Source organism: Ursus arctos, unplaced genomic scaffold (genome assembly GCF_023065955.2).
Source record: "Ursus arctos isolate Adak ecotype North America unplaced genomic scaffold, UrsArc2.0 scaffold_6, whole genome shotgun sequence".
Classification (NCBI taxonomy): domain Eukaryota; kingdom Metazoa; phylum Chordata; class Mammalia; order Carnivora; family Ursidae; genus Ursus; species Ursus arctos.
Window position 1 is genome coordinate 29896507 of NW_026623078.1, and position 26689 is coordinate 29923195.

The 26689-nt window shown below is 43.9% G+C and overlaps 1 protein-coding gene across 34 annotated transcripts in view; it reads right to left on the minus strand.

Moving 5' to 3' along the window:
- STAU2 (staufen double-stranded RNA binding protein 2) overlaps positions 1–26689 on the minus strand; it is a 313412-nt gene that overhangs the window by 15701 nt on the left and 271022 nt on the right. Inside the window, exon 17 of one of the 34 annotated variants that reach the window (XM_048212627.2) lies at positions 1926–2056. The exons of 32 other annotated variants lie outside the window; for them this stretch is intronic. In XM_048212627.2, the coding sequence (XP_048068584.1) occupies positions 2015–2056 (42 nt within the window). In that variant the 3' untranslated portion in view covers positions 1926–2014. Of the gene's footprint in view, positions 1–1925; positions 2057–20930; positions 22748–26689 lie in introns of those variants that run through there. One more of the 34 variants, XM_048212624.2, reaches the window with a different exon arrangement.

The window sequence follows — 26689 nt, forward strand, 5'->3', positions numbered from 1 at the left end:
TGATTGGTAATTTTTAGCAACTCCATTAAAAGTAATTTTTAAAGCCTATGGTAAAATAACCATCTTTAAGGAAAAACTAGTATCTTGATGTCCTACAAACATCTTAAGACAATAGAATCAAAGAAAGAGATTTACTTTGTGTTTAAATAATCATGATCACAAATGGTCCTCTTCCTCTACCTCCACCCGCGAATGAGAAGAAATTTAGTATACTTTTGGGGATATGCTTTAGGTCTGCCAAATACTTAAGTAAAAAATTCTCCTAAGTTGTTTCAAGAAACTGCTGGTACTCTAACAGGCTCCACGCATTCTAATATATCCAAACACAAGGGTTTTTTTTTTTTTTTTTTCCTAATTGCTTGGCCGCAGACGAAGATGTAAGGTTATAAGTATAAGAATTTATGTGATGATCAGTGATGGAATCCTAATCCGTCTTAAGCTGTGAGCACGACAACTGGCAGTTCCCAACGTGTATTAAGAGGCAGAGGTTTTTTTTCTTTTGCCTGAGGGTACATTCCCTTTCAAAAGCAAAATATTTTTCTTCATTTGCTTTCTAAAGATATCACATTAAACTCTACTCTTAACGGTTAATCTTTTAAGAAGGCAAGATAGATTGGAGGGAGAATCTGTGATAGATTTATAAATTGGGCGCAAAATGTAACACGAGGCATTCCAATACGCAATTTCAAATCAAAACCTTAACTTGGGCAAGGGACATCGTATCAGCCAACAGCATTCTTTAGAAATGCCTGACATTCAGTCGGATAGAATTATATATTGAAATAGATTGTAGGCATATTGGGAATGTTTTTGCTCTAGCATCTGGTAGCATCAAAGCCCAGGAGGAAGAGTGGGTGACCATGCCAGAATTTAAAAGCTGCCTTTTGGATAAATATGTAGAAAGGATATAAATTAAGTTATCAAAAGGCTAGAAGAATTTGCTGAAAGGGGGGGAGGGTGCTAAAAGCAATAAGCCATTTGGAATTTGATAGCATGCAACTTTCATGCTTTGTATAGCTAGTATTGTTAGCCAAGTAAGGATAAAAGGGCATTTCAAAAGAGAAAAATTAATGAATGAGGACAAGCATAAAAAGCCACAATGCAATACCTGATCTGTAAGCCTAAGTAGTACTTATGGCATCTGAGATGCAACGTGGGATGAGCCCCAGGGGAAATCGGGCACCTCCTCTATGATGCCTTTGGAAGAGAATAGTGACTTGTGATTTCTGTGTTCTGTGTATTAGTCAAGATAAGCTAACTGCTGAACAAACACCCCCAGAATCTCAATGCTCATGAAAAGACCAACTGGGTGTTCCTGGGCTATGGATCCTAGTCAAGCAGGGTTCCCAGGCCCCTTCCATCTTGTGACTCTGCCCTCTTCCAGGCTAGCATTGTGGTCCTCTCCATTCAGCCAGTGGATGGGAAAGTAAAACAGAAGATAGAATGTAGGAAGATTTCACGAAAGAGGACGAAAGCCCTCATACTTCATCGACCAGAACCCGGTGACATGACTGTACCTAACTCCATGACTACACCCATCTCCAGGTTGGGTACTAAGTCTGGCTGTGAGCCGAGAAGAGGAAGCAGGTGTGGTGACTAATCAGACTCTACCACAAGTGGTATCGGGTTGCTGCAGTCACTCGCTGAGGCATCTACACGTCTATCTTCTCACGCCAAATTGTAAGTCTTCGGAGTAGGGAAGAATTGGGTCTTATCTGTTCTGGTAGCTGTAGCAAAAACTCTGGCATAGAGTTAATGCTCAACTTGTAGTCAGGGGATGCGGCGTACCAGGCTCACAGAGTGAACCTGGAGATGTTAACACTGGTTGTTTATGCTCTAATATTGCCAAGAAATGCCTGGATTTTTCTCCCCTCCCTAAGATGGCCTCTCTGTGTAGATTATTTCCAGAGGACACAAAGACAACATGCCAACAGTGTGCACGGGGCACCAACTTTATTAATTCTCATTGTGTCTTCATGCAAGAAGCCTTCGCAGGAGAAAGTCCTTGAACCCTTCACCTCTCAGAAGGCACTTCAGTGGGAGAGACGTTGGGTTCCTGAAAGACAATGGATAGGGTGGCGGGTTTCTAGTGAACCCCAATCTCAAGAATAAAAAGGGAACCAAAATCTTCCTCAAGGATAAACCAGACTTCCTTAATCAACTGAGAAGGAAGCCAGAAGTTATAGGTGAATGTGCAGGACTATAGAACATTATAAAAATCTAGAACATTATTCTTTCTGTCTCTATTTGGTTTCATGCAAAGCAAGAGCAGCCCCTGTGTGACTGCTAAAGGACTAGTACCTAGAATATATAAAGGACTTCCAATAAAACCAAACAATAAAAACCAACAATCGAATTAGAAGATGGGCAAAGGGCTTGAAGACATGGTTTGGTTCACCAAGGAGGATTTACAGATGGCAATTAAATGTGTGAAAAGATGCTCCACTTTACTAGCCATTAAGACCACAAGGCTTTTACAAACTTATTAAAACAGCTAAAATAAACAGTAGTGACTACACCAAATGCTGGAGAGGATTCAGAGAAACTGGATCTCTTACACATTTTTGATGGGAATGTAAAAATGGGTCAGCCACTCTGGAAAACAGTTTGATAATTTTATAAAAATGAAACATAAACGTACGATACAACCCACCTAGCACACTCTTGGGCATTTATCCCAGAGAAATGAAAATCTATGTCCACACCAAAACCTGTACACAAATGTTCATGGCAGCTTCATCTGTAATAGTCAACAATTGGAATCAACCCAAACACCCCACAATAGATGAACTATTAAATAAACTGGTACCTCCACACCACAGGATTAATAAATATTACTATACAGTAAACAGGAACAAACTATTGGTACACACAATTTCGATGGATCTTAAGGGCATCAGGCTGAGTGAAGGTCACTTATTATATAATTCTATTTATATAATATTCTCGAAATGACAAAAGTATAGAGATGGAGAAGACATTGGTGGTTGCCAAGGGTTAGTGATGGGGTGGGAGGAGGAGTGGGAAGAAGGTGAGACTGTAAAGGGATAGCACCAGGGAGATCTCTGTAGAGACGGACGAGTTCTCCCTCTGGATCGCAGTGGTGGTTACATGAATCTACACGGGGGGTAAACTGGCATAGCCCTACCATAGACATACACATGGTACCGATGGCATCATCTTGGCTTGGACACCGTGCTACAGATAAATAAAATGGAACCATTGGAGTACAAAGTACACACAACCATGCTGTACTACTCTTGCAACTTCCTGTGAATCGATAATTATTTGAAAATAAAATAAAGTAAAATGAAAATTAAAAACAAAACAATTAGTATTTTTAATTTTAAAATGAATAATTCTTATCGTAAAACTTTGAAAAATACTTAAGTGTTAAGGACAAGTCCCTCGTATTGTCTTCCCTTCAATCAACTCCAATCCCACACTCCAGAAGTAAGTGCTCTTAATAGTTTTATCTGTGTTTTCCCAGGTATTTTATTTGTTATATTCTCATATACACATCTACGGACTTTTTGTTTTTTCCTCAAATGGAATCCCTATGCTTCTTCTGCATGTAATAAGAGACCTTGGACATCTTTTTATGCCACGAAACCAGCCCTATTTTATTCTTTTTACTAGCTGCATCATATTCTACTGCGTGGCTGTGCCATATCTATTTAATCAGTTCCGTACTAATAGGCATTTAGGCTGCTTCTAGCTCTTAAAAATAAGGTTGCAATGGATATTGTCGTACATGTGATTTGTGCAAATACATCTATAAGTTAAATTTAAATTTTTTTAAATTGTCAAATTGCTTTCTGAAAAAGTTGTAACAAGTTTTGGGGAATGGCTGCGTGAAAGAGAACAGGAAGGCAGGCTGAGTCACCACGGTCAGGAAGGGGGCGGAAGTACAGAAGTTGCCCCTGGCGGGGGAGGTGGGCCTCCTCAAAGAACAGCTCTTCCACCTGCCTCCACTTGTGGGGAAGTTAGCATCGTTTTTCTGTTTCCTCCTACTTCTGGGTGGCTAGACGACACTTCATCCCTACGTGGAAATGAAGTGAGAGGGTCTATCTCACCACCCTCTGGGAAACATGAGCGTAATTGGTCTTCCCTCTCAAGACATGCTGTTAGATTCCCATGAGTTTCAACACTGCACTTAGGGCATCTAGTCGTGGGATTTTCAGCCAATACCTTCCAACTTCTCTGCATCAAAATAAATATTAAAAATTCAATTCCCTCTTTAAAATCCTTGGGTGTCTCAGAGAACTGTCTAGTTAATACTGGTTTCAGGATTTAGAGGGATATATTTAAGGAATTCATTTATGGTGTTAAAAATCTTCCCTTTAACAAAAGCAACACTCATGGTCATGCTATGATCACCATAAAAATCAGTAAAAACTTCATTTTTCCATTATTACTTTTAGTAAATACCCAGTCTTATTTAGTCTCTGTAATATGAGACTCTTGCGGCTCCTCATTGTCAGTGGAAGAGTTGAGTGTGGCAGTATGGCTCCCAATGTCTTCATGATGACATGCCTCTCCAAGTTTTAGCTTCCACTAGTCCCCATCTCCCTTTTATTTCATTTTTTTGTAGCCTCAACTTGCTCGTAGTTGCCCTACATGTATCATGTTCTTCCTTACCCCTGTGCCTTTCTCCTTCTGATGTCTCTGCTTGGAAACAAATGGCCTCCTCACCTGTCTTGACCTAGCTGACTTTTCTTTCAAATCCAGCTTAGCCATCTTTCCTCCAGGAAACTGGCTTATAGCCTTTTACTTGGACCAAATATCTGTTCTCTGCTCACACCTAGCACTTTCTACATCATACTAAAGTTATCCATTTGTCTATCTACTCTGGTGGGCTAGGAGCTCTTCAAAACTATAGGCCATGTCTTCTTAGTCAAGTTTTCATACCCAGTACCCAGCAGAGCAGGAGCTTAACATGTCTGTGTACTGCCTGTGAATATTTGCCACAACCCACATGAGTCTGACTTGAGTTTGAGTAACTAAGGATTCCCCTGGACATATTCCTTCTCTCTCCCCTCAATCTGTTTTTGTGTGAACACTGAACATGGGCTAATTTTTGGCTATGGGAAGCAGATGTGAGAAATCTGGATTCCTTGGCCTATTCTAGCTCTGTTCCTCTTCTACTTTTTTGGTAGAACAAGGTAAGCGTTTTGCTTAAAATAATATGGGAGCACCTTCTCTGCATTACTGAAGAACAAGGATCAGCAAGTCCAGCAGCCTGATTCTTTCTCAAGAGCCCTTGGGTCTAGAGCTCCATCGTCCCGAGTCACCTACTTTCTTGGGGGACAGTCACCTGACCCACCTGTGGGGTTGGCAGGTCCTGCTGATGGGACATTGATGCAGCTGCCTCAATCTGAACCTGTTGGAGCACCTGAGGCTAGAGTGGGTTTCCCTGTGTCTATAAGAACAGGCTATATAAACATTTTAGCACCTGTTTATTTAAAAAAAGTTATGTGCTTGGCAGAATTTGGCCTTATTAACTGGCACAGGACGGCACAGTTAAACAAAAGAGGGCGAGTATAGCTTCTCCCATCCCTCATTGCCAGAAGTGAGCAATACCGACCAAAGGATCCTCTGGCTAACAGCAGTCCCTCCAAGAGCCCGGTGTGATGCGGGATCAGGCGAATGCCTGGCTCTCTCAGCCATTGCCTTCCTCCTTGTTCCCACCATAGGCCCATTCCCAACCCAGTTCTAGTTTGACTTTACATTGGACTAGCTCTGGTGTAAAGTGATGGGACTCTCCCAAGGAGGACCCTGGGCAAAACTGAAACAGGCCTGGGGTGCCTGGGTGGCTCAGTCGGTTAAGCGTCTGCCTTCAGCTCAGGTCATGATCCCGGGGCCCTGGGATTGAGTCCCATGTCAGGCTCCCGGCTCAGCGGGGAGCCTGCTTCTCCCTCTCCCCCTGCTCTTGTTATCTCTCTCACTCTCTCTCTCTCTCAAATAAATAAAATCTTAAAAAAAGAACTAAACAAAAACAGGCCTGCTGCAAACTTTGTCCTCTCCCTCCTAGCTCCAGCATTAATGAGTTTTCAACTAGAGACAGTAAAGTTTGGCAAAATCGTCTTAGTTTACAGGAACTCATGGATCAAGAATCATTTTGGGAAAAATTGTTTTAGGGAAAAATTACATATATATATATATATGACATTTGCTAAAGAAGACACAGGTCTTAAAGGGGTTGGGAATCATTGCCCTGATCCTGAGCCCACAGTTAGCTTAGGAACTGACTTCTCAGAGAGGTCCTGTGACTCTTCTAAGGTCACGGAGCTGGTAAATGGCCCGTCCTGGCCTTGAACCCAGAATATCTGCGGCGTGAGGACAATCTGCCTGGAAGATGCTACATGTCCTTGTTTAGCTGATCCCTATGACGTGCCCAGTGCCAGGGCCTGTGCCAAGTGCTGGGCCAGGCTCTGGGAACGCAAAGATGAAGGAAAGACAACCCTCCCTTGACGTGCCCTGGCTGAGCGGGGAGCACAGAAACACGCATTAATGACACATGTGCGGTGGGCCGTCGGGATGTGCAGGGAGGGACCTGCAGCCTGGTGGGGGCACGAAGTCTTCTGGGGTGCCACGCAGCCCAGACTTTCGCCAAGGATGAGCAGGTGTGGGAGAGGCGTCCAAGACAGGCCGGCACGGCAGAGACGCCAGGCTGGGAGGCAGCGGGCCTCTTATGTGTGCGTCCGAGCAGGAGGCACGGGTGTTCCTGGAGCAGCGAGGGCAAGCAGGCCTGTCCTCCCAGGCAGCTGGAGAGTTAGGCCGAGCAGACCCTGCACGTCTGTCCTGACGACAAAATACCACAGACCAGGTGGCTTCGCCACAGAGAGTTATCTTCTCATGGCTCTGGGGGCTCGAAGTCCGAGAATTAGGTGGTGGCAGGGCTGGTTTCCTGAGGCCGCGCTGCCCGGCTTGCAGTCAGCTGCTTCCTCCCTGCGTCCTCCTGTGGTCTTTTCTCTGAGCACGTGCGTCCCTGCTGGGTCTCTCTGTGTCCTAATTTCCTCTTCTTATAAGGACACTGGTCAGTCTGCCCACCCTAATGGGCACCCTAACTGCCTCCCTCAAAGGCCTTCTCTCTAAATACAGTCACATTCTGAGGTACTGGGGATGGGTCTTCAACACCTGAATTTTAAGGGGGACACTATTCATCTTATAAGGGCCTTTGTGTCATTTCAAACTATAACCAGGGCAGGGGCACACCCACTTTTGTGTTTTCAAAGGAGCCACCTGCCCACAGCTGGAGGCTGGCAGTGGCAGGGAGACCAGCCAGGAGGCAACCAGAATGGACCGAGCCTTTTCTCTTCCTGACGGACTTGATGTTTCTTCAGATCCTCCATCACTGACACCCCTTGTTGTTACACTGCTTTCTCTGGACAGAGGCCTTCACTCTTGTTCGGCCCAGGAGGGCTGACTGGTCGGGGTGTGGACAGGCCTTTCGATCATGCCCCCTCACTGCCCACTGTGTAAGGAGGAGCCCTGCCAGGTCCCTCCTCGGACCTCTCTGCTGGCACCTTCACAAACACCAAAGGGAGCACCACCTTCCCTCTGGGGCTGCAGGGAGGACAAAACACATTCCATGTCACTCAGCTCGGGACGAGGGCCAAAGGAGAGGCCGAGTCTCCTGGAGCAAGGGGCCGGTTGAGAAACAGATCCATAAGCCACAGCTGCTGGCTAGACGGCGTCCTCATCGACGCAGGGGTTTAAGTTGGGGCCCGTGCATTTAGGGACTCTATGATTTAGACAGGGAGGACATCACATTTTCTGGGTGTGTATTAACATCTAACTGAAATTTGGCACTTCTTTAGGCAAAATATTAAAAATATTGGAAGTACGGAAGTATAGTTATTAGACCAATTGCTAGATCTCGTTAGTCCATGTGCTAATAAATCCATTTATTACTACAGCACAAATTTATTCTGAAATATTTACTGTCGCGTAGCACAAATACGCTTAAAATATTTTGATCATCAATGTCAATATAATTTTGTGAAATCTTGGGTATTTTTACTTTACGTAGTTTAGAAATATTCTTCTGTGAAGAGGTGTGTAAGGTTCACCAGAGTGCCCAAAGGGGCCGTGGCTCAAAAAAGGTTAAGGACCTCTGCTTAACCAAGTCCACAGATGAGATGAAGGAGAGTCCAAAGAGGGGAAACTAAGGACCCATTTTACCCTCAGTTAATGAGACATTTGGGGGCTAGGACTTAAGAGGATTTAAGCTGCTTGAAATTATCATACAGATAAAGAAAGATATCTGTATTTCTCTGATGACAACTGTTCTTTGACTTTTCGTATCTTTTTTACACAAGCCCCCGTCTGAAAACGTGGACCGTGTGTTTAAGGCTGATCACCACAAGGACCTCTCTGCCTTCAGTCTTGGATGTGTTCATTGGAGACCCCAGCGCACGCTCAACCAGGAGAAGGCGACGGAGGGGGGACCCAGCTAAAATCACACGAGAGTGCGTGCTGTCCGGGCTCCAAGCTCACTAGCTGCTGCTATTGTTACATATGGAGATACCACGGGGTGTGGTGGCCAGGGGACTCTGTCACCACCCTTGAGGGGATGATGAGGCAAGAAGGTGACGGCATCTGCAGTTACCAACCACCTTCTTGCTCCTCGAAAATGTTTGTGTATCACACATCCAGATGCCAGCACGCAAGGCTGTGGAGAGCAGGCACGGCAGGTAGGGCGCGGGAAGGTGCCAAAAGGCCCAGTTATCCGTGTGTCGCTCCCACGTGCCGCTGGACAAAGCTCGCAGTTGGCAGGCGTCTTGCCACTTTCTCTCCCAAAGTAACTGAATAAATGGGACCCTTGAACAGGACGCTCTCACTCCCAGCGGCTCTTTCACTGTTTCGTGCTTTCGACTTCTGAGATGTTGTCTTTGCTTGTCCCACTTGAACCTACAGCCGTCAGCCCCTCTAATAGGGGTGTCCATAAAGAACTGCCCTGAAATATGCTTTTCCAGAGCACTTAATGTCTTTCCAATTAAACCCAGATGTGAGAAGCTGAAGGCACAGTTCTCAGGACTGAACACGATGACATAAATCTTGCAGCTGACAGAGATCCCACTGAGCTCGGCTGGGGAAACTCACAGAGAACTTGTTTGGGCCCAGAAAGGCGGCTGGGTATAAAGACAGATGTGTACACTCTGCTTCCAAAAAATATGCTGAGAGAGAAAACGCTCTTCCAACACAGTGCCTACAAATAGGGCTGGAGGCATGAAGCAGGTTGGTTTCGCTCCCCCTCCCACACTCGCTGCTAGATCAAAGGAGGTGATTGAAAAGGCTTTGCTAGAAAACAGACCAACTCAGCGATGCTTCCTGGTCTCCTTAATTGCTCTTCTCAGGGAGAGGAAGGTGGGCACTCCTGACAGACCTTTGCTGGAAAAGAACAAGAGCTGTTTGTGCAGCTGAGGGTTTGGCTTTTATTTTTTTAATTATCAGGTTTTGTACACTTTCCAGAAAGTTCCTTTTAAAAATAGTATATTCTTCCTTCTCTTCTCCAGATGCTAGGAAGTGCAGGTTCAACCCAAACCGTGTCTATTTCAAAGGGACACAAAAACCCAGGGCTGGAGTTCAAGGAGTTTGGTGGCATGCTGCCCAAGGACTGAAGGCTTGGGTTTTCTCTTACCCTCCCAGTAATTTTGTTTTTAAAGCTTGGGAAACAAATTCCACTGAGGGATCAGCTTCTGCAGGATGCAGCATGGAGAAGGGCAGGCGGGCAGTGGAAGCAAGGAGCTGGGTGCAGGGAATGAGCCCAGACCAGAGCCAATGTGGTCACTCTGACAGACAGGTGCACGGGTGGACTAACAGCTCTGTGATGCATCCAGAAGGCTCGATTTCTAGAGTCCCAGGTTCACAGGAGAGCTGGGTGGTTTTTTCCCCTCAACAGCCTGCCCAATTATCCACTGCTTCCTCTCTCCCCCTCTCCTGCCCCATCAGGGTGGCAGCTCTGTGACAGAGGACAGCAGGTGTGGGCAGCTCGCAAGGGCTTGGTCAGGGCGACTCCTGTGAGCCTCACCTGGGTCTGGCCAAACCAGTGCCGGGAGAGCCTTGTCGCCTCTCATCTGAGACTTTTGGCTTTTTCCTGCCACGCATCCCAAGTAAAGCCCTGATGAGAGTGCATTTCACTGACAATTTTATGACCCTGACCATTTCCCCCTGTAACCGTATCTTTAAAATGGCTCCTTGTCTTCATTCAGGTGGGTGAGAGCAGGGCTGTGTTCTTCCTCCACTTCCTGCTGCTAAAACGTCTCTGCCTCGAACAACGGCACTAAAGTATCAGAAAGTGAGTTCTGGATTGCAGAACTGCACGCATAACTTTGACCACTTTTATTTTCCATCTTGAGATAAAAGCCAAAACATATTTTTTAAATTTATGTTTTACATCTTGGGTTGGGTATTACCTTTCTGAGTGAATTCTAAGTATTGTAAAGATGTCTTCAAAGATAGACAATTTTAACTGGAAAGAAATTAACGCAAATCACCGTGTACCGCGGTGACATGCTAATTTACAGCACCGTAAAGGTACAGCTCAAAGCTCGAATGAGCCAGAGAGAAGTTGGTGGATTGATGGTTTGCAGTAAGAAAGCTTTAGAAACAATAAAACGTAGCTAGGATTTTAGTTTGGAAATGAACGAAAAGGTCCATTTGTTCCAAGTTACTGAGTTTTTAATTTAGATCTGCTGTTAAAACCTAATGCATTTTGTATTTGTGGTTAGTAAATGACTCTAACTCGGTGTCTTTAAGGAGAAATTGCAAAAGAGCCCGAATAATTTTCAAAAACTCATGGCTGCAGGTTTCTTAGCAAAAATGTAATCTTTGTATCTCACCTTTAAAATGAGAAAAAAGCAGAAATGTAAAAAAAAAAAAAAGATACACCAGTGATTATTTATTTTTTTGCGGTTAGCAATTATTGTAAAAGGGAAAACATATTTCCATGGAGACAAAATTCACCTGTAATAGCATATAAAATACTGTATATTCATAAACCATTGCTGGCAATGACTTGCCCCAAACATTTGAATCTGAGCAAGAACATAAAAGCTATCATCTGATATTTTTTCATGATTACATAAGCATGTATTTCCATTTCTTTGCTCAGTATTCTACACCTAAGGTGCAAATATATTCAGAAAACATACTCTTTCGATTCTGAGCGCTGTCTGGAAAAAATTGAGAGGCACTTGGCTACCCAAACCAAGCTGATGAGAACTGGCAACGGGGCTTGTCACAGACCGGGAGGTTTGAGGCCTCAGTAGATAAACCAAATGGATAGCTCTTTTTAGAAATCAGAAGGAGATTTTTTTTTTTTTTCTTTTAAGAGGCAAAGAATTCTTAGGGTAGGTAGATTTTTTTCATTGTATACCAACAAGAAATATAAAATCTGGTTTGGTAACACAAATAACCTGTCTTTCTGAAAGATGCAGAGCTACTGATAAGGCATGTAGCCTTTTTTCTTTTCTTTCTTTTTCTTCTTTTTTAGCAGGCTATTGTCCCGGGTGTGCGGGAGCAGCCGGGGCACTGTCTCCCCATTGGGGTGTAAGTCCTCTGAATGAATGACTTGCCCTTGCAGCCACTCTGTTCTAGAGAGCTCCGTGCCTTCACTCAGGATACGTGTCTGCATAGCCAGAAAACAAATGGGCACTCCCACTGGACAGCCGTTTTCCTTTTACTTGAGACCATCTGATTCTAAACACATCACTTAGAAAAAAAAAAAAAAACTCAGAATATTAGATTATTTAAGAATTAGTTTTCTTTAACAAATAAGTTATCTATAAAACAGAGGTTCTGGAATTTGTTTCTCAAGAGAGCAAGCGATCAAATAGGAATTCTGTTCAACAGCCCAAATGAGTGGCCATAGACTCAGCACTACGGGCCGCGTGTTAGGTTTAAAAATGCCACACATTCATAAGGTTGCATTTCACTGCACATGGTGAGAAACGTTAAACAGTGACTGTGATGTAACACCCACTGGACAAATTTAAAAGCTGCCGAACCCTAAAGAATAATATTTCATCTTGGATTATCTGGTTGCCTATTTCATTTGTAGACACGACCTCGTTAAAAAAATGTTCAGTAGATGTACCTTCAATTCACATGTTAATTTATGCTTTTTTTTTTTTTAACCCCTTTCACTGCCCCCACCCCTTCACTCCTCTCCCGCCTTCCCCTGGCAACCACTTATCTGTTCTCTGTATCAATGTGTTCGTTCTGCTTTTGTTTTTAAATTCCTCATATACATGAGATCATACAGTATTTGTCTTTCTTTTTCTGACTTACTTCACTTTGCATAATGCCCTCAACGTCCATCCACGTTGTTGCAAATGGTAGGACCCTCCCCCCTTTTTTTATGGCTGATACTATTCTATTGTGTGTATCTACCACATTTCCTTTATCTGTTCAACCATCGATGGATACTTAGATTGTTTCCATGTCTTGGCAATTGTAAATAATGCTGCTATGACCATGGGGGGTGCAGGTATCTTTTCAAGATAGCGATGTTGTTTCCTTTGGCTGAACACCAAGCAGTAGAATTGCTGGATCATAGTTCTATTTTTCATTTTTTGAGGAATCTCCACACTGTTTTCCACAGTGGCTGCACCCATTTACATTCCCACCAACAGCGCACGAGGGTTCCCTTTTCTCCTTATGCTTTCTACTTATCCTTCTCAATAGTATCACTGTAAAATGGATTTCAAAGACATCACCCTGTGATTTTTGTTTGTACCTGTCTTGAGGGATATTTTTCTAAACCCTGACTCAGTGGCAGCAACAGAGAGAGAAAGTGAAGACCAGCATCCACAGGAACGGGGTCCTGGGTCACTTTGGGCCAACAGTACCTACCGATCATTTCCCCAAACATTTGAATCTGAGCAAGAGCATAAGAGCTATGTATCCATGATGACGTCTTACAGTTGAATGGCATTTAGCCTTTTATTATTTTTAAAGAGAGAAGACAAGGAGTATGAGACAAGGAAAGGACTAATGGGGAAATCTTTCAGAGGCAATTCAATATCTGGACGCCTGGGTGGCTCAGTTAGGTTAAGTGTCTGCCTTTGGCTCACGGCATGATCCTGGGGTCCTGGGATCGAATCCCACATCGGGCTCCCTGCTCAGTAGGGAGCTGCTTCTCCCTCTCTCTCTGTCTCTCCTCTGGCTTGTCCCCAACCCCCGTCTCAAATAAATAAAATCTTGAAAAAAAAGGCAGTTCAATTACCGCCTCAGCTCATCGAGCTGTAGGTCTAGATGTACAGTGTAGACGTGTGATAACGCGCCAACACCACGTCGGTGCCTACAGCAAAGCCGGCGGGGAGCTGCGCTCCCCAGGGGACAGCGACACTCTGCGAGCGCTGCAAACCGCACAGGTCTGTGACTGGTAGCACCGACAGGTGGGTGTCTGCGAAGCAGGCAGAGTACTGTCGTCAGGAAGACTAAGTCCTCCCCAGGCTAGAAGAGGAGTGTCTTTGGCAGTTCTTCCAGGCCAGCTCATGCTTAGACGTAGGGTTCGGCTTCAACTGGAGATGGAAATATCTAGCCAGGTCATCCTACGCAGTGTTTGCAGCATGGCGCTGGAATTCTCCCATGCGCAAACCCACCAACGCACGCCTTGCTGCAGGCAGAGGGGCCATCTGGATCCCATCTCCTTGTATAAAGGTGCAGATCATGAAGCCCACCGCCTTCTCTGCCTGGGCTGGGCCTGGGCCTCGCTGCTATCTACCGGTGGGGAAGTTTCCTCATGTAAAGGTTCAGAAAGGACAGAGGCAGCACTGATCTCGGAGAACTTCACAGCTTTAGTCTCTAGTCCAACGACTACTCTCTCAGGGCCTGTGTGACTAGGGTAGAGGGTCTAGGAGCTAGGACCATACGTCAGAAGTCAAAGGTCAACATGACCATGAGGCTCGCTCTAGTTACAGTAGACACTGCAGTCCTTTACCAGATCTTCCTTGATCTGGAAATGTTCCTAGTGGTTGTGGGACAGCCACAGTTCAGGGCAGGCCAGTGTAGCCCAAACCAGGAATGGGAGACAGCTCTCACAGCTCCCAGAGACAGGCCCTGGGGGTGCTCAGTGCCTTTGCCTAGGCTGTTCCCTCAGTCTAGATGTCGCTGCCCACCTGTCTTCACCTGGAAAACCACTACTCATGATTTAAGATTCAGCTAAGCTGTCATTTCCTCCCTAAATGCTCCCCCAATTCCCTGAGGGCCAGTCGTTCTGCCTTTTATACTTCCAGAATGCTTTGCCCATATCTGCATTATGGATTTTTATCACATCGATGATATATGAGACCACACCTCTGTACCCCACCAGGCCACAAGCTACTCAAGGTCAGGGGGTACGCTATATGTACCTCTCTAGCCCTAACGCAATCCCCAAATATTAGGATATTCAATAAATATTGGATGGATGAATGGATGGATGGATGGATGAGAAGGTGAGGCTCAGTGTCAGCTGAATCAAAGCTCACCGGCCATTTTTAGTTTAAGAAGATGGGTTCAATGGAAGGAAGTCAGAAAGCAATCCATGTATTGGCACATATCAGTTGCAAAGATGCCTCTTTCCAGTGGGCAGCATCAGGCTCAGCAGTAAAACAAATACTCTTACAATATTCAGATCTGTGAGTAGCATGCATTGCAGTCTGGTTGCCATGGAGCATTGTTGAATTAAATGTTAAGTAGGGCATAATTACTGCATGAGATTAGGCACAAAAGGGCAATCTAAAATATACAGTGTGGTCTATTTAAAACAGATCCCAGTCGGTGGTATAGAGGACTTTAAATAGGACCTATTTAAAATAGGTGAGCCCGAATTAATCCAGGGTAAGAAATGGAACCTCTCATCTTGCATTACACAGAGAAAGAATAACGGAAATCTGCCCAGAGTTATCAATCATTCATTCCCTCAGGCGTCTTTTGAATACATCCTCCATGCACAACATGGTCTCGGCTTCACTGAGGGCATAAAGAAATAGGAAATGTGCACGTGAAAGAGGAAGAATTTGTCAGGTGGGCGTGAGAGGGAGCAGGAGTGGAGGGGGCCACACAGCCTAGCCGCCAGGCGGGACGAGAGCGGGGTCTGGGGGGCTTTCCCTTCTAGCACATCTCACCAGATAATCTTTCGCTTCCTACTACTCATCAGCGGGTCGCCTGGGCTGATACAATCCTACATTTTTAGAGCCACTGACATTTTCTTTATGACAACAGCTACACTTTTCGAACATGCATAATTTATGCACAAACACATTTGGACATCTATTCAAAAGGGAAACAGCACCGGGGCTGCTAAATTCAAATTTGAGGAGCTATTACACAACAATTTTATTTTGTAATGAATCACATACAGTGTATTGAAAACCACATATATCAAAGGAAACCAAGGTCCTTTTCTGTTTATTCCCAAATCTTTGATTCTCTCATTTAATAAATGTATTGAGATTTGCACTTGTTAATGACTTTCTTTTTCTTTTTCTTTTTCTTCCTTTCTTTCTTTCTTTCTTTCTTTCTTTCTTTCTTTCTTTCTTTCTTTCTTTCTTTCTTTCTCTTTCTTTCTTTCTTTCTTTCTTTCTTTCTTTCTTTCTTTCTTTTTCTTTCTTTTTTTCTTCCTTTCTCTTTTTTTCTACCCTGACATCTTTCTTTAATTTGCATTGGGCACTCTTTGAAATGCTATGATTTTTCCTCATGGGTGCATTTTATCTGTGAATTAAGATTTTCTTCATAATTCCCTCTGGCTTTTTGTTAATCAAGGGCACTGAAAGGTACAAAAATGACCGCTGTGTAGTCAGATATCTGTTTTTCCAGTGGAAAAAGGCAAGAATATTGAGACCCAAATCAAGCTTAAAAATACACAGAAAGAAAGCTCAACAACCAAAAAAGCACTTCCCTTTTAATATTAGCATCTAAATGCCAGTGAATCACTAAATAGACTGTAGGCTGGTGTCTGGGCACGGGTCCTCGGAGGCTGCTGGGCCCTCCCAGGGAGCTGATCCAGGAGGGAGGAGGGCCGAGAAGCCCGCGCCAGGGGCCGCGGGGACCCCAGGCAGCTCCCGCAGCCCCGGGGCGATGACACGTGCAGTTGGGTCTTCATCTCAAATGAACCATTCATGCTTAGGCACCCTCTCATATTTCCATTTGTAATGTCATAAAGGAATTTCATTTTATACTTTCCAGACTAATGATTTGGTACAAAAAAGATATGCTGCTAAAATGAGAGGACGGGGGAGGAAGAGAATTCTTGCAGACATTGTGAATCAGCAACGCAATAGGCAGAGAAAAGCTATGCCGGGACTTTGATCTCCCACGTCCCCATGACTCTGACGCTTTGCTTACAACGTATTCAATCTGAGCTTTAAATACCACTCTTAGTTTTTCTCTTTGGTGTAACATTTGTCTGACTTTCCTTTCTACAGAGATATCCTTATTTTAGCTGTTTTAATTTATAGGCTTTCCACTAGCATAGGCATGATATGCAAAGTACTGAACAACAGGTTAACACGGTTAACAGGTTAATATGGGCACTAACCAAGTAGTCTGCCACTCTGGGCTGGGGCAGGGTCTGAGACACCCCTGTGTACTGAGTGTGACTCCTTTAGTAGCTGGGTTTTGGGGAGATGAGATGAAGGGGGAGTCTCAAAGAGGGGCCTAGGCAGCCACGGGGTTGGCAGAGGGCACTGAGAGCTCTAGGCCATGGCTCTTTACCAATGCGTACGGAAGTGTTTCAATATTTCAACCACCAGTATGGGCACAGGAGAGCATACTAACACCAATCCGATGAACCTCATCCCCGTTAAGATCTATCCTTACATTTCCTTCCCAGGAACCTCACAGGAAGAACTACGATTTAATTAAAATTCTCAGCTTTACTTTCATAAAATAAAATTGGCTCTAGCACTGACTTGGAATTTTGGTTTTCACAATTATAGCTTTCCTCATTAGACAATTCGGCTTCTGGGTAATGTATCTGAATCTCATGGTTTCTACTCTGATTCCCATTCAATATTCTAAGATATTCAGGAATATTTATTTTTATTCCTGCTTTCATTTTAATGTACAAATATCTTCTTACTTTATCATTCTTTGGACTTAAGCCTGTCTAGTAAGTTTATAGAAACAAGAAAGAGAGAAAAAAAGAGCCTGCAGTTTCATTAACAGTTGCCAGACATTCTTTCCCAATACTTGTCAAGCAAAACTCAAGGGAAAATGTTAAACAATTGAGAACAAAATTATACCCCCTGAAAAGTAGCTATAGAATGTTCTTTAAAAAAAAAGATCTTTACTAACTTGAATATTATCTCTAACTGTAAAAATGTTGGCTCGTTCTGAACGCCTTTAACAAAGATATAAGAAAGTTAGCTCTTGTTACACGAACCTGATTTTCATCATGTGTATTCTCAAAAAGGGAAACCAGAATTTTATCCTGCTATATTCAGAACCAGAGTGCTGTAAACCAAGCTCTGAATACAGAAAGAACAGGAGGAAGTTGATGCTGGTCAGTGGGTGGATGGCATTGGAGAAGGGCAATAACACTTGACATTAATTATACATCGTCCCACCCGGTCCTAGTCAGGGTATTTGCCAAGAAGCTCTTACATTCCTGTGGCCGGGGAACAGGGCCACACTAGAGTTTCATGGAAAACAACAGTGCATTATAAAACATTTTAATCACTCCAGCTCCCTGCAATGACTAAATAATCTAACAAAAATTTTCATTGAATGGAGGCCTACTTTTGTCAAAGTAATCAAATTTTGACTTTAAAGTTTTTTTTTTTAAGAAGTTTCCTATGTTCCTTTTTCTCTCATGACTAACGACTGCTGATTTAATACTAACTTGCAAAGGTTTTTGTTCTACAAAGATAGATGCAAAGACATGGGGGCGCCTGGGTGGCTCAGTCGGTTAAGCTTTCCCTCTCCCTCTATGCTCTCTCTTGCTCTTGCTCTCTCAAGTAAATAAATAAAATCTTAATTAAAAAAAAAAGGATAGATGCAAAGACATAATTTGTACACACGCAAAAAGCCATACAGAGGAGTCTCTTCCTTTGAGAGTGTATAGTCACAGAAGAGGGGCAGGGCTCCTCACCTAGCAAGAAAAAACTTAATTCCCAACAAGTACCAAGCATATGAGCCCTTTCAGACCAGCTTTATTATTATATTTGTATGAAAGAGCCATAATTTTCCACTCTATAGAAACCGCTTTAGAGAATACATTTTCCATATCGAAACTGGAAATCCCTAAATCCATCCTGACAGCCATCTGAGTGTGCAGGGTTTTTTAAAGGGGTGACTTTAAATAGTTGAGAGGCACTCTGGTTTCTGGAGCTGCATTTTTATCCTTCCCCCTGTCAGGAAGTGGGGCCTCCCACGGGAAGTCTGCTCTCATTAAAGTGACCCCTCCCGCCCACCCCCAGAGACCTCAAACTGTGGCCCTAGTGTGTGCAGAGCTCCCACTGAAATAAAAGCTGATCCTCAGACTGCAGCAGCTCGGCCCCCAGAGAGTGCCACGTCCCACACAGGCTGCTGTCATTACACCCACGCCGTTGTCACAACACCCAACGGGCTGTTACTAAGGGCTCTGGTATGCTGCCGAATATATGCATTAAATAGGAATTTCAAAACATATTTCAGGAATACTTGTCCTTGGTTCCACATCTTCCCTTGCTCAATGTGGCCACTGTCCCTGGAGGAGCGACTTCTCTCAGGCATGGCTTGCCGGGACTCTTGAGGCCTCTTGGGCCCCAGCCCAAGCCGTGAACACACAATGGAAATCAGAGGACTGCTGCCTGAGGAATCTAGGCCAGCGGTGAATTGGCTTGTTCTCCTTCTCTTAGACCATTTGTACAGGTCAGCACATCTCGCTTCACCCTCATCCTCTACTCAGCAGTGGCTGCCAACCCAAACCCAAACTCAGTTCCAGTTTTGTATCCTTATCTTCCAGCGGGAGGTACCTGACGAGCTGTGTGTCCCCCTACTCCACCTTGGTGCTGCGGAGGCCTGTCTCCGTATTGAACCAAGAAAGAACTCGAAGAAAAAGGCCATTGTTGTTATTGTTTTGATTGAGGTGGTTTGGGAAAGTTCATCTGCTCCAAGTTAGAAAAGAGACATGCTTTGATAGACAGCACAAACGACTAAATCAATATTTAAGGGCTTAAATTCTTGTTAAACACGTATGCCAAATTACTACAGGGGATGAGAGAAGTTTTGAACAAGTTTAAACACATCTGATACTTAGCTTAAGAACTTCATTTCACCTTCCCTAAAAATTGCCCGAGTACATAGACAGTGGTAAAGGATGGCCAAATAGTAATTACAAAGGGCTTTTGAGGAACACGCTGAAGGGAGAGGGATGCGATCTGTCCTCTGCTAAGCGTTCAGTACTCTTAGATCCATGGTCTTCTAGACTTGAGGCGTCTTGTGGTATTCCCTAGTTGCTTTGGGGGGCTTAGCTTTAGTGACGACAAAAACATCAGTTGCTTCCAGGACGAGAGCCACGATTATTTAATGCCCTACTCTGTCCATAGCTTTCTTTTCACCTTCTTCACACTGATGTCATCAGGAGCTCTAAGACTGTCCTAACATACTTAGGATATGTTTGTTGCATTCTACAGATTTCCAATATGCTTCTGAGAGGGATTCATTCCAAATGGTTCAGCTGCGGACACTAGAATCAGCTTTGGACTGGGAGTCTGGACCACAGCTCTGAGCTTTAGTTTTTGGGGTGTACCTGCTCCCTTATCCCCTCTTCTCCCAACTCTTTTCCTTCTTTCAGTTGAAGGAATCACTGAATAACTGTGTGCCAGGTTCTTTGGTGTGGAGTAAGTGATTATATGGGCTGTGCAGTCAGACCGACCTGGCCTGGAATCTGGCTTATAGACTGGGGAAATGGCTCCCCTTCTGAGTCTCAGTGTCTTCGATGAGTTTCCTCCACTGAGATAATGCACACAAAATATTTACCACCGTGCTTGGCACGTAGGAGATGTGTCATACACAGAGGCTCTCACGCTTACATAGACGTATATGAAAGAGCACGAACAGCTTATGGGCTAGTGGGGAAGAAAAAACACTAAACAGACCATTTCAGTACTTCTGATAAATGCTACTTTTAAAGGGGTAATACTTATCCCAGCCTTGGTAATTGGGTGGAAGGTGAGGCTCAGAGGAAGAATATAGGAATTGATACCTGAGCTATATTTTACTGGATAAACAGGGGAAGATATTCTCTCATTGGTTTGGGAGAAAATCAGAAACCTTGTGGAATCATAATTAATTTGGCAAACACGGGGTGCCTAACACATGATTTCTTCTATGTATTTGCAAATGCATCCATAAGCTAGGGAGAGGATGCCACTTACATCATGTCATACTGGTGGCAACCAGAGAGGTCAACAGATAGCGTAAGCATGACAGCAAGTGGGAGGAGGATGGAGACTGTGTAGGTCGGGAGAATGAGGTGGGGAGAAGCAGAAGTCAGGTAGGGACCCAGCCGCAGGCTTTCACCCATCTGTGGAATGCAGGGGAGCTCTTAAACTTGGAGCCTGCAGGGATGGAACTGGACCAGTCCCCTGGGACTGCACACGTGGGTCTCTGCCTAGCCACAGTGACACACCGAGAGTTCAGCGCTACTGTTCCCAGCAGCTCTGCTCCCACCCTTCCCCTCGGTCAATCCAACTTCCCTCCTTCTTTGTCTGGTCCAATTGCCTAACCCAAGCCTGTCACATCACCTCCTCTGTCAGTCTTTTCAACCACTACCACCCCCTCCCACTTATAATGGGTTTTTTGTCCACATCTGCTAATAAATAACAAAACATTTTAAACCTAAAAATATGTAAGATATTTTCCTTATTCCTCTGGCATCTATGACTTCAAGTGTCTCTTTTGATATACGAAAAGGTAAGTGTTCTTAGTCAACTTACTGTCTTCACGATACCTAGTATTTAAAATAATGCAATTTATTTGAATGCTTTGGGAATGTACACAATCGACAGGTTAATAGAGACCATGGCAGGGGCACCTGGCTGGCTCCGTTGGTAGAGCATGCAACTCTTGATCTTGGGGTCGTGAGTTCAAGCCCCACATGGGGCATAAAGCTCAGTTAAAAATAAACAAATAAATAAAAATCTTAAAATAAAGTTAAAAAAAAGAAAAAGACTATGGCATTCCAGGGTGCGTAACCAATGATTGTGAAGAAACTTCTCTGAAGACTTTTTGCACAATACGTAATTAACTTGAAAGCAGTCATAGTAGGAAGCAATGAGAAGGTTCCTTTTTCTTCCTTCTGGTCTGTCTCTGTGCCTGCTTTTCTGCCTATCTACCAGCATTTGCTGAGCCGAAATGGAAAAGTGGGTCTGATAGCAGTTTATTTGACTCCTCCTATGCGATCATGGACACATTAATTAGACATTATGACACTTGCTAGACAGTGATAAGACGAATACGGTCTAGTTTTATCTTACTTTATGTCTTTCCAAAGCAATATGCTGGCCTTTGAAAATGAAAACATAGATCTTTACGTGCGGCAGTACGCATGAGGCAGGCTTTTACTGGCTCATTTGTACTCTTTCCTGAGCTGCTTTGAACGAGCAAGATGCAAATAAAAAATGGCTCTTATAACAATGTCGTCCAGAAAAAGTGTACTCCTCATATCTATTTCATTTCACATCTGCCAGGTCCGAAGAGTAAATACACTTTATGCATGAATTTCTGAGTACTTGATTATAAAGGATATGGCTTCATAAGAAAGACTGTAGAAAAATAAATCACCGTAATTATTATGTAAGCTGATGACACAAAACAAATGGTCACAGTTCAGGTTTCTGAGTCTTTCTAAGTGGTCAAGGCCTTAGTCTGATACTCTTCCCACGACCTCGTTAAAAGTTTATTTATTGATGTGCAATCCAAGATTCAGGACACTTACGGGAAGCATATTCAGGAAAAGGAGTCGAAGTATCTACTCCATTTGTGAAGGAGACTTTCAAGGAGGTAATTTCCTTTGATTCTGATTTATCCCATATCTGGGGGTGAATAAAAGTTTGATTTTTCCAAAACGACTTCTGATCTGTGAGCGGTGACAGGGAACATTTGAGAGCTGAGCGAGATAAGGAAAGGACCCTATGTCTCGCAGAATTGACTTGGAATATTTTTCATTTTAACCTTCCAAGCAGGTTCCCTAACCTTGTACGTGCACTGAAGAGGCAGTGGGGGTTGGTGGCTGTGAAATCAAGACTTCACAATGGTGGATCAAGCCTTCCCACCAAAGGCCAGATTTGTTGTGAAACATCTTTATTCCACCATTTTTTTTTCTTTTTAAGAAAAAAAGTCAGGGGCTTTGAGTAACACTTTCCAAGTTGCCCGAAGATTTGTTGCAATTTCTAGCTTTTGAATGAAACTTTTCTGGGATACTGCCTGAAGCAGAGAGCTTGGTTTGGTTTGGTTTCGTTTTTTTCGCACAAGAAACATGCTGGCAGACAGATCAGGCAGAACCCTGTTTCAAGAGGTTACTCAATCTTCTAAGCTCACACCGAGCTGTAAAGCTGGTTCTCAGACGTCTCCATTTTCTCTCCGAATCCTTTTGAATGAAGGTTCTTGCGGCTGCTCACTATTCTTTTAGAGGGTGACACCCATTCTCTATTCTCCTTCACTTTGAATATCATTTTTCAAGCTTTCTGGGAAGCGCTGTTACACTTCTATGAAGAGACTCCAACTGCCAATCTTGAAATATTCTTTGAAACCAGTAACACCAGGTGCTCTGTTCGAGAAGGAGAGGAGGCAGCTCCATATAATATACAATACAACATTTGTTCGCAGGCAGCCCTGGATTTACACGCACACACACACACACACACACAAACTGCAGCCTAAAGAGCTCAATGTTTCTCTTGAAACACTCTGACGGTTCAGGAAATGCAAGGAAACTTCCAAACACAAAGCATTTTAAAAAATGGAAACAGAATAATCAAAGGAAACACTAAAAAAAGAACCGAGTCGAACATGGCTTGTACTAACATGCTTAACAGAGCGGAAGTTGGGCAGTTAGATGAAGTTATATCATCAACCTGCAAGTAAGAATGAACTCTTTCAGAATGGTGAAAGATCTACTCTTTGTAAGCCATGTTAGAGGGGGTGGATTTGTTTTTGTGATATCATTTTAGGAAGATACAGCTAAAATGAGGTCATTGCCCACTGGAAGACGCCCCTGCTTTCTCAGCATAATTTGTATGGGACCAAAGTCAATGGAAGAATAAACACCAACCTGATGTTTTCTACTCTTGCCAAGAAATTATTCATTGTCCTTTTGAATTTTTACAGCCTTGCTCTTCAAAGAGCAGAGATCTGCAGAGGAGGAAATTCAGGTGGCAGAGACGACCCCCACCCCAGCCCACACTTAGTGACAGCCTGGGTCTGACCCCTCTCGTTCCCAGCCACTCCAGCAGTGGGGCCAAACAGGCCTGAGGTGTCCTATCCAATGGTCAACAGTTTAAAACATGATAAACATTTCAAATCCTTTTGGATGCATATTGATGTTTTCCAGTACATATGATAATGTTTTATTAAATATTTAAGCGGATTTTTTTTAAAACCACAGTTCCTTTATGCTATCCTAGAATATAGCCCATCCTCTTTATTTAGTTTCTGTATTTAGTAGAAATGTATTTGACCAGAAAATGGTATTAGGGTGACCCATTTATTTTTTATTTAATTATTTCTTCAAACTAATTATCTCTTTTAAACCAAGTGTGGGTTGCTACACGTACTTTTTGAGGCAGGTGATTAACTTCCCTTCCTGCTTTCAGAGGACAATGTTTTAAAGTTTCCCTTCTCCTAACCCTTTCACAGGTTTGACTGCTTTGGATTTGTTGTGACTGATATTGGGCACCAAGAGCCCCGTGTGGTCATCAGAGCCTTGCCTCGTCGTCATCTGTTACGTACGTGCACACGTGTATGTGCGTATATATGCATTGCTTAATTATACCACAATGGAATTAACATCCCCCTTTGGGTCTTTATTACTATTTTCTTACCCCTGCCTTTGAAGGCAGTGTGTGCTAGGGTAGGGTTAGGCCCAAATGCTCTTGCGTTAATCTCTTGACTAATTCAGCAAACTCTAGGGAAGCATTCTTGCATTTTAAAGCAGCATACCTGTAGCTCTTTCAAGCCTGAATGGTGATCCATAAATTACATTACTTTAAACCAAAACACCTTGGTGTATTCTTGTCACTGTTTCTCTGGGTTTCAGGGTCATGAAGTTACCCAATCATCTCTACTATTTCTATGTTCTGTTCATTTCAACGTGGCGAAAAAGTGTGAGACTTTCCTTCTTTCTGGATCTTTTAAAGACATAAGTTTGCCAGAGCTATTTTATCCCAAGTCTTTGCAATAAAATGCCTCCGGAGGAGAGGTGAAAGGGCTTGGGCAACGCCTTTTTACCCTCTGGCTTATTAGAGAGGAGGAAGGGCTTCTACACAGGATGAAAGAAGTAATCCAGGAAGGAAGCCAGGAAGAAGAGGGGGTGGAGGGAAACTTAAGCCAGTGTCAAGAGGTTGGTAAATGGAAGAATGTGACACGGAAGAGAAAAATAGAGAAGCCGCTCTGATAAACCTCACCATCCATCCCCGAAGGCCTGGTTCACAGGCTGCTTCTCCATGGAGTCACCGTCCTTCCCCACCGCCGCTCTCCCACCACTGCAATCCAGAATGTTTCATCTGTATCTCCCTCACGGTCCTCACCAATTTCTACTGTGTGTTGTAGGTATTTGGGCGATCTCCTGAAAGCCCTCCATTCATTCGACACGTAATAAACAATCACTGAGCACCTTCCTTGATGGCGGGCACTTTGCTAGATGACAGGGATATGAGGATGACTGAGACATGCTCCCTGCCCGCGGGAGGCTCACAGTCCTGGTCTGGCCCTTGCCTACAGCATAAGGAGCGACCTCTGCCATCCTCGCCATCTTGTTCCCATGTCATTTCTCTGTCAATGCAGCCTCCCTTCCCTGAAGTGTTCTTTCTCTCCTTTCCCTTGTTTGTCTTTTGAGGTTCAGGCACAAACTCTTCGTGGACGTTTCTCTGAACTGCCAGGCTGGGTTCCTACAGCATATGTACACTTTTCTTTTAGCACTTCTCCTAAATCGAAGCCTTCTCTTTACAAATCTATCCCCACCAGTGCAACCAGGGCAGGAACCTTACCTTCTAATCTTTGATTCTCCAAGCTCAAGCATAACACCTGTTCCATAGTGGATGCCCATTAAACATTAGTTGAATAAGTAATTGATTTGCCCTCCTCATAATATTCCTCTTAGGTGAGGTGGGAAAGAAATCATTTATCCCTTTTTACAGGAAGGGATGGTACAATGGACTGAATGTTTTTGTTCCCACTGTCCCAAAATTTATATGTTGAAGCCTAATCCCTAGTGTGATGCTGTTTGGAGGTAGGGCCTTTGGAAGGTGATTAAATCATGAGGGTGGAGCCCTCAGGAATGGGATTAGTGCCCTTATAGGAAGAAACACAAAAGAGAGGCTCTCTTTCCCTGCCAAGTGAGGACACAGCAAGATGAGAGCCATTTGCAAACCAGAAAGAGAGCCCTCATCAGACATAGACCAGGCTGGCACCTTGATCTCCGACTTCTCAGCCTCTAGAACTATGAGGAATTTCTTTATATCAGCCATCAGCCTATGGTACTTTGTGAAAGTCGCCCAAACTGACTAAGACAAATGGAGAGGATAAATGACCTGACCCCAAATTTAAGTGATGGTAGGGCCGGGCAAGAGGCCACATCTTCTGCTCTGCTCACAAGAGCAAGTAAGTTTGCTACTTGAAAAGAGATGCCTGTTCCTTCTGCGTCAGCTCAGGGGGAGGTTTTGGGTGGGAGATAAAAAGATACAGGGACAGACATGGTAGGAGGCCATGAGTGAGACGCACCTGTTTTCTGTGGTCCTAGAGAAGACAGGTTGAGAGTCAGTGCTGGTGCATGGATTCTCTCTCTGGGCAATTCAAGAAAGGAAAGGAATGTGGGTCAAAGGAAACAAGGTAGAAATCAGATCAGCAAGTGAGTACCCCTCCTGGTCAAGAACACACATGAAATATCCAGCCGGAGGGCCCCCCACTGGGGAGAATCAGACTAAAGCTGGCGTTAAAGCCAAGTTGCTTGGAGAATAAAGCTGTGATCCCGGAAAAAATGCGAAACAACTCAACAGATTTATAAGTGAATTTCTAATTCATATGACTTTTACAGGTGCAGATACACTTGACTTCCTTACAAGGGTGACCAACCAGGCAGCACAAAGCAGTGGGAGGGGCCTGACTGTCCCATCTGAATCCAGAAGCCCTGGGGTTAGGTCTCTGTCTTACAACCTACAGGCTCCGTCACTTTGCCCAAATTACTTAGCTTCTCCGAACCTTAGTTTCCTCTTAAGAAGATATAACGCTCTATTTTTATAGAGTTGCTGTGAGGATTGACTCTCCTTTAAATAAGAAGTTCAGATTTGTTTTTCAAATGATTACATTCATGATTGAACTGGGTTGTCAGCCAGTTTCCCCCGAAGCTTCTAGCCAGATATCCCTGTACGTCTCAATAGTGAGGTTTCAGCTCTATGGCTACCCCCAGCTGCAAGGGAGTCTGGACAACAACGGCCAGTTTCGCTTTGGTGGTGGTTGTTTTTTTTCTCCCCTTCTACGTGAAGAAGAATTTAAG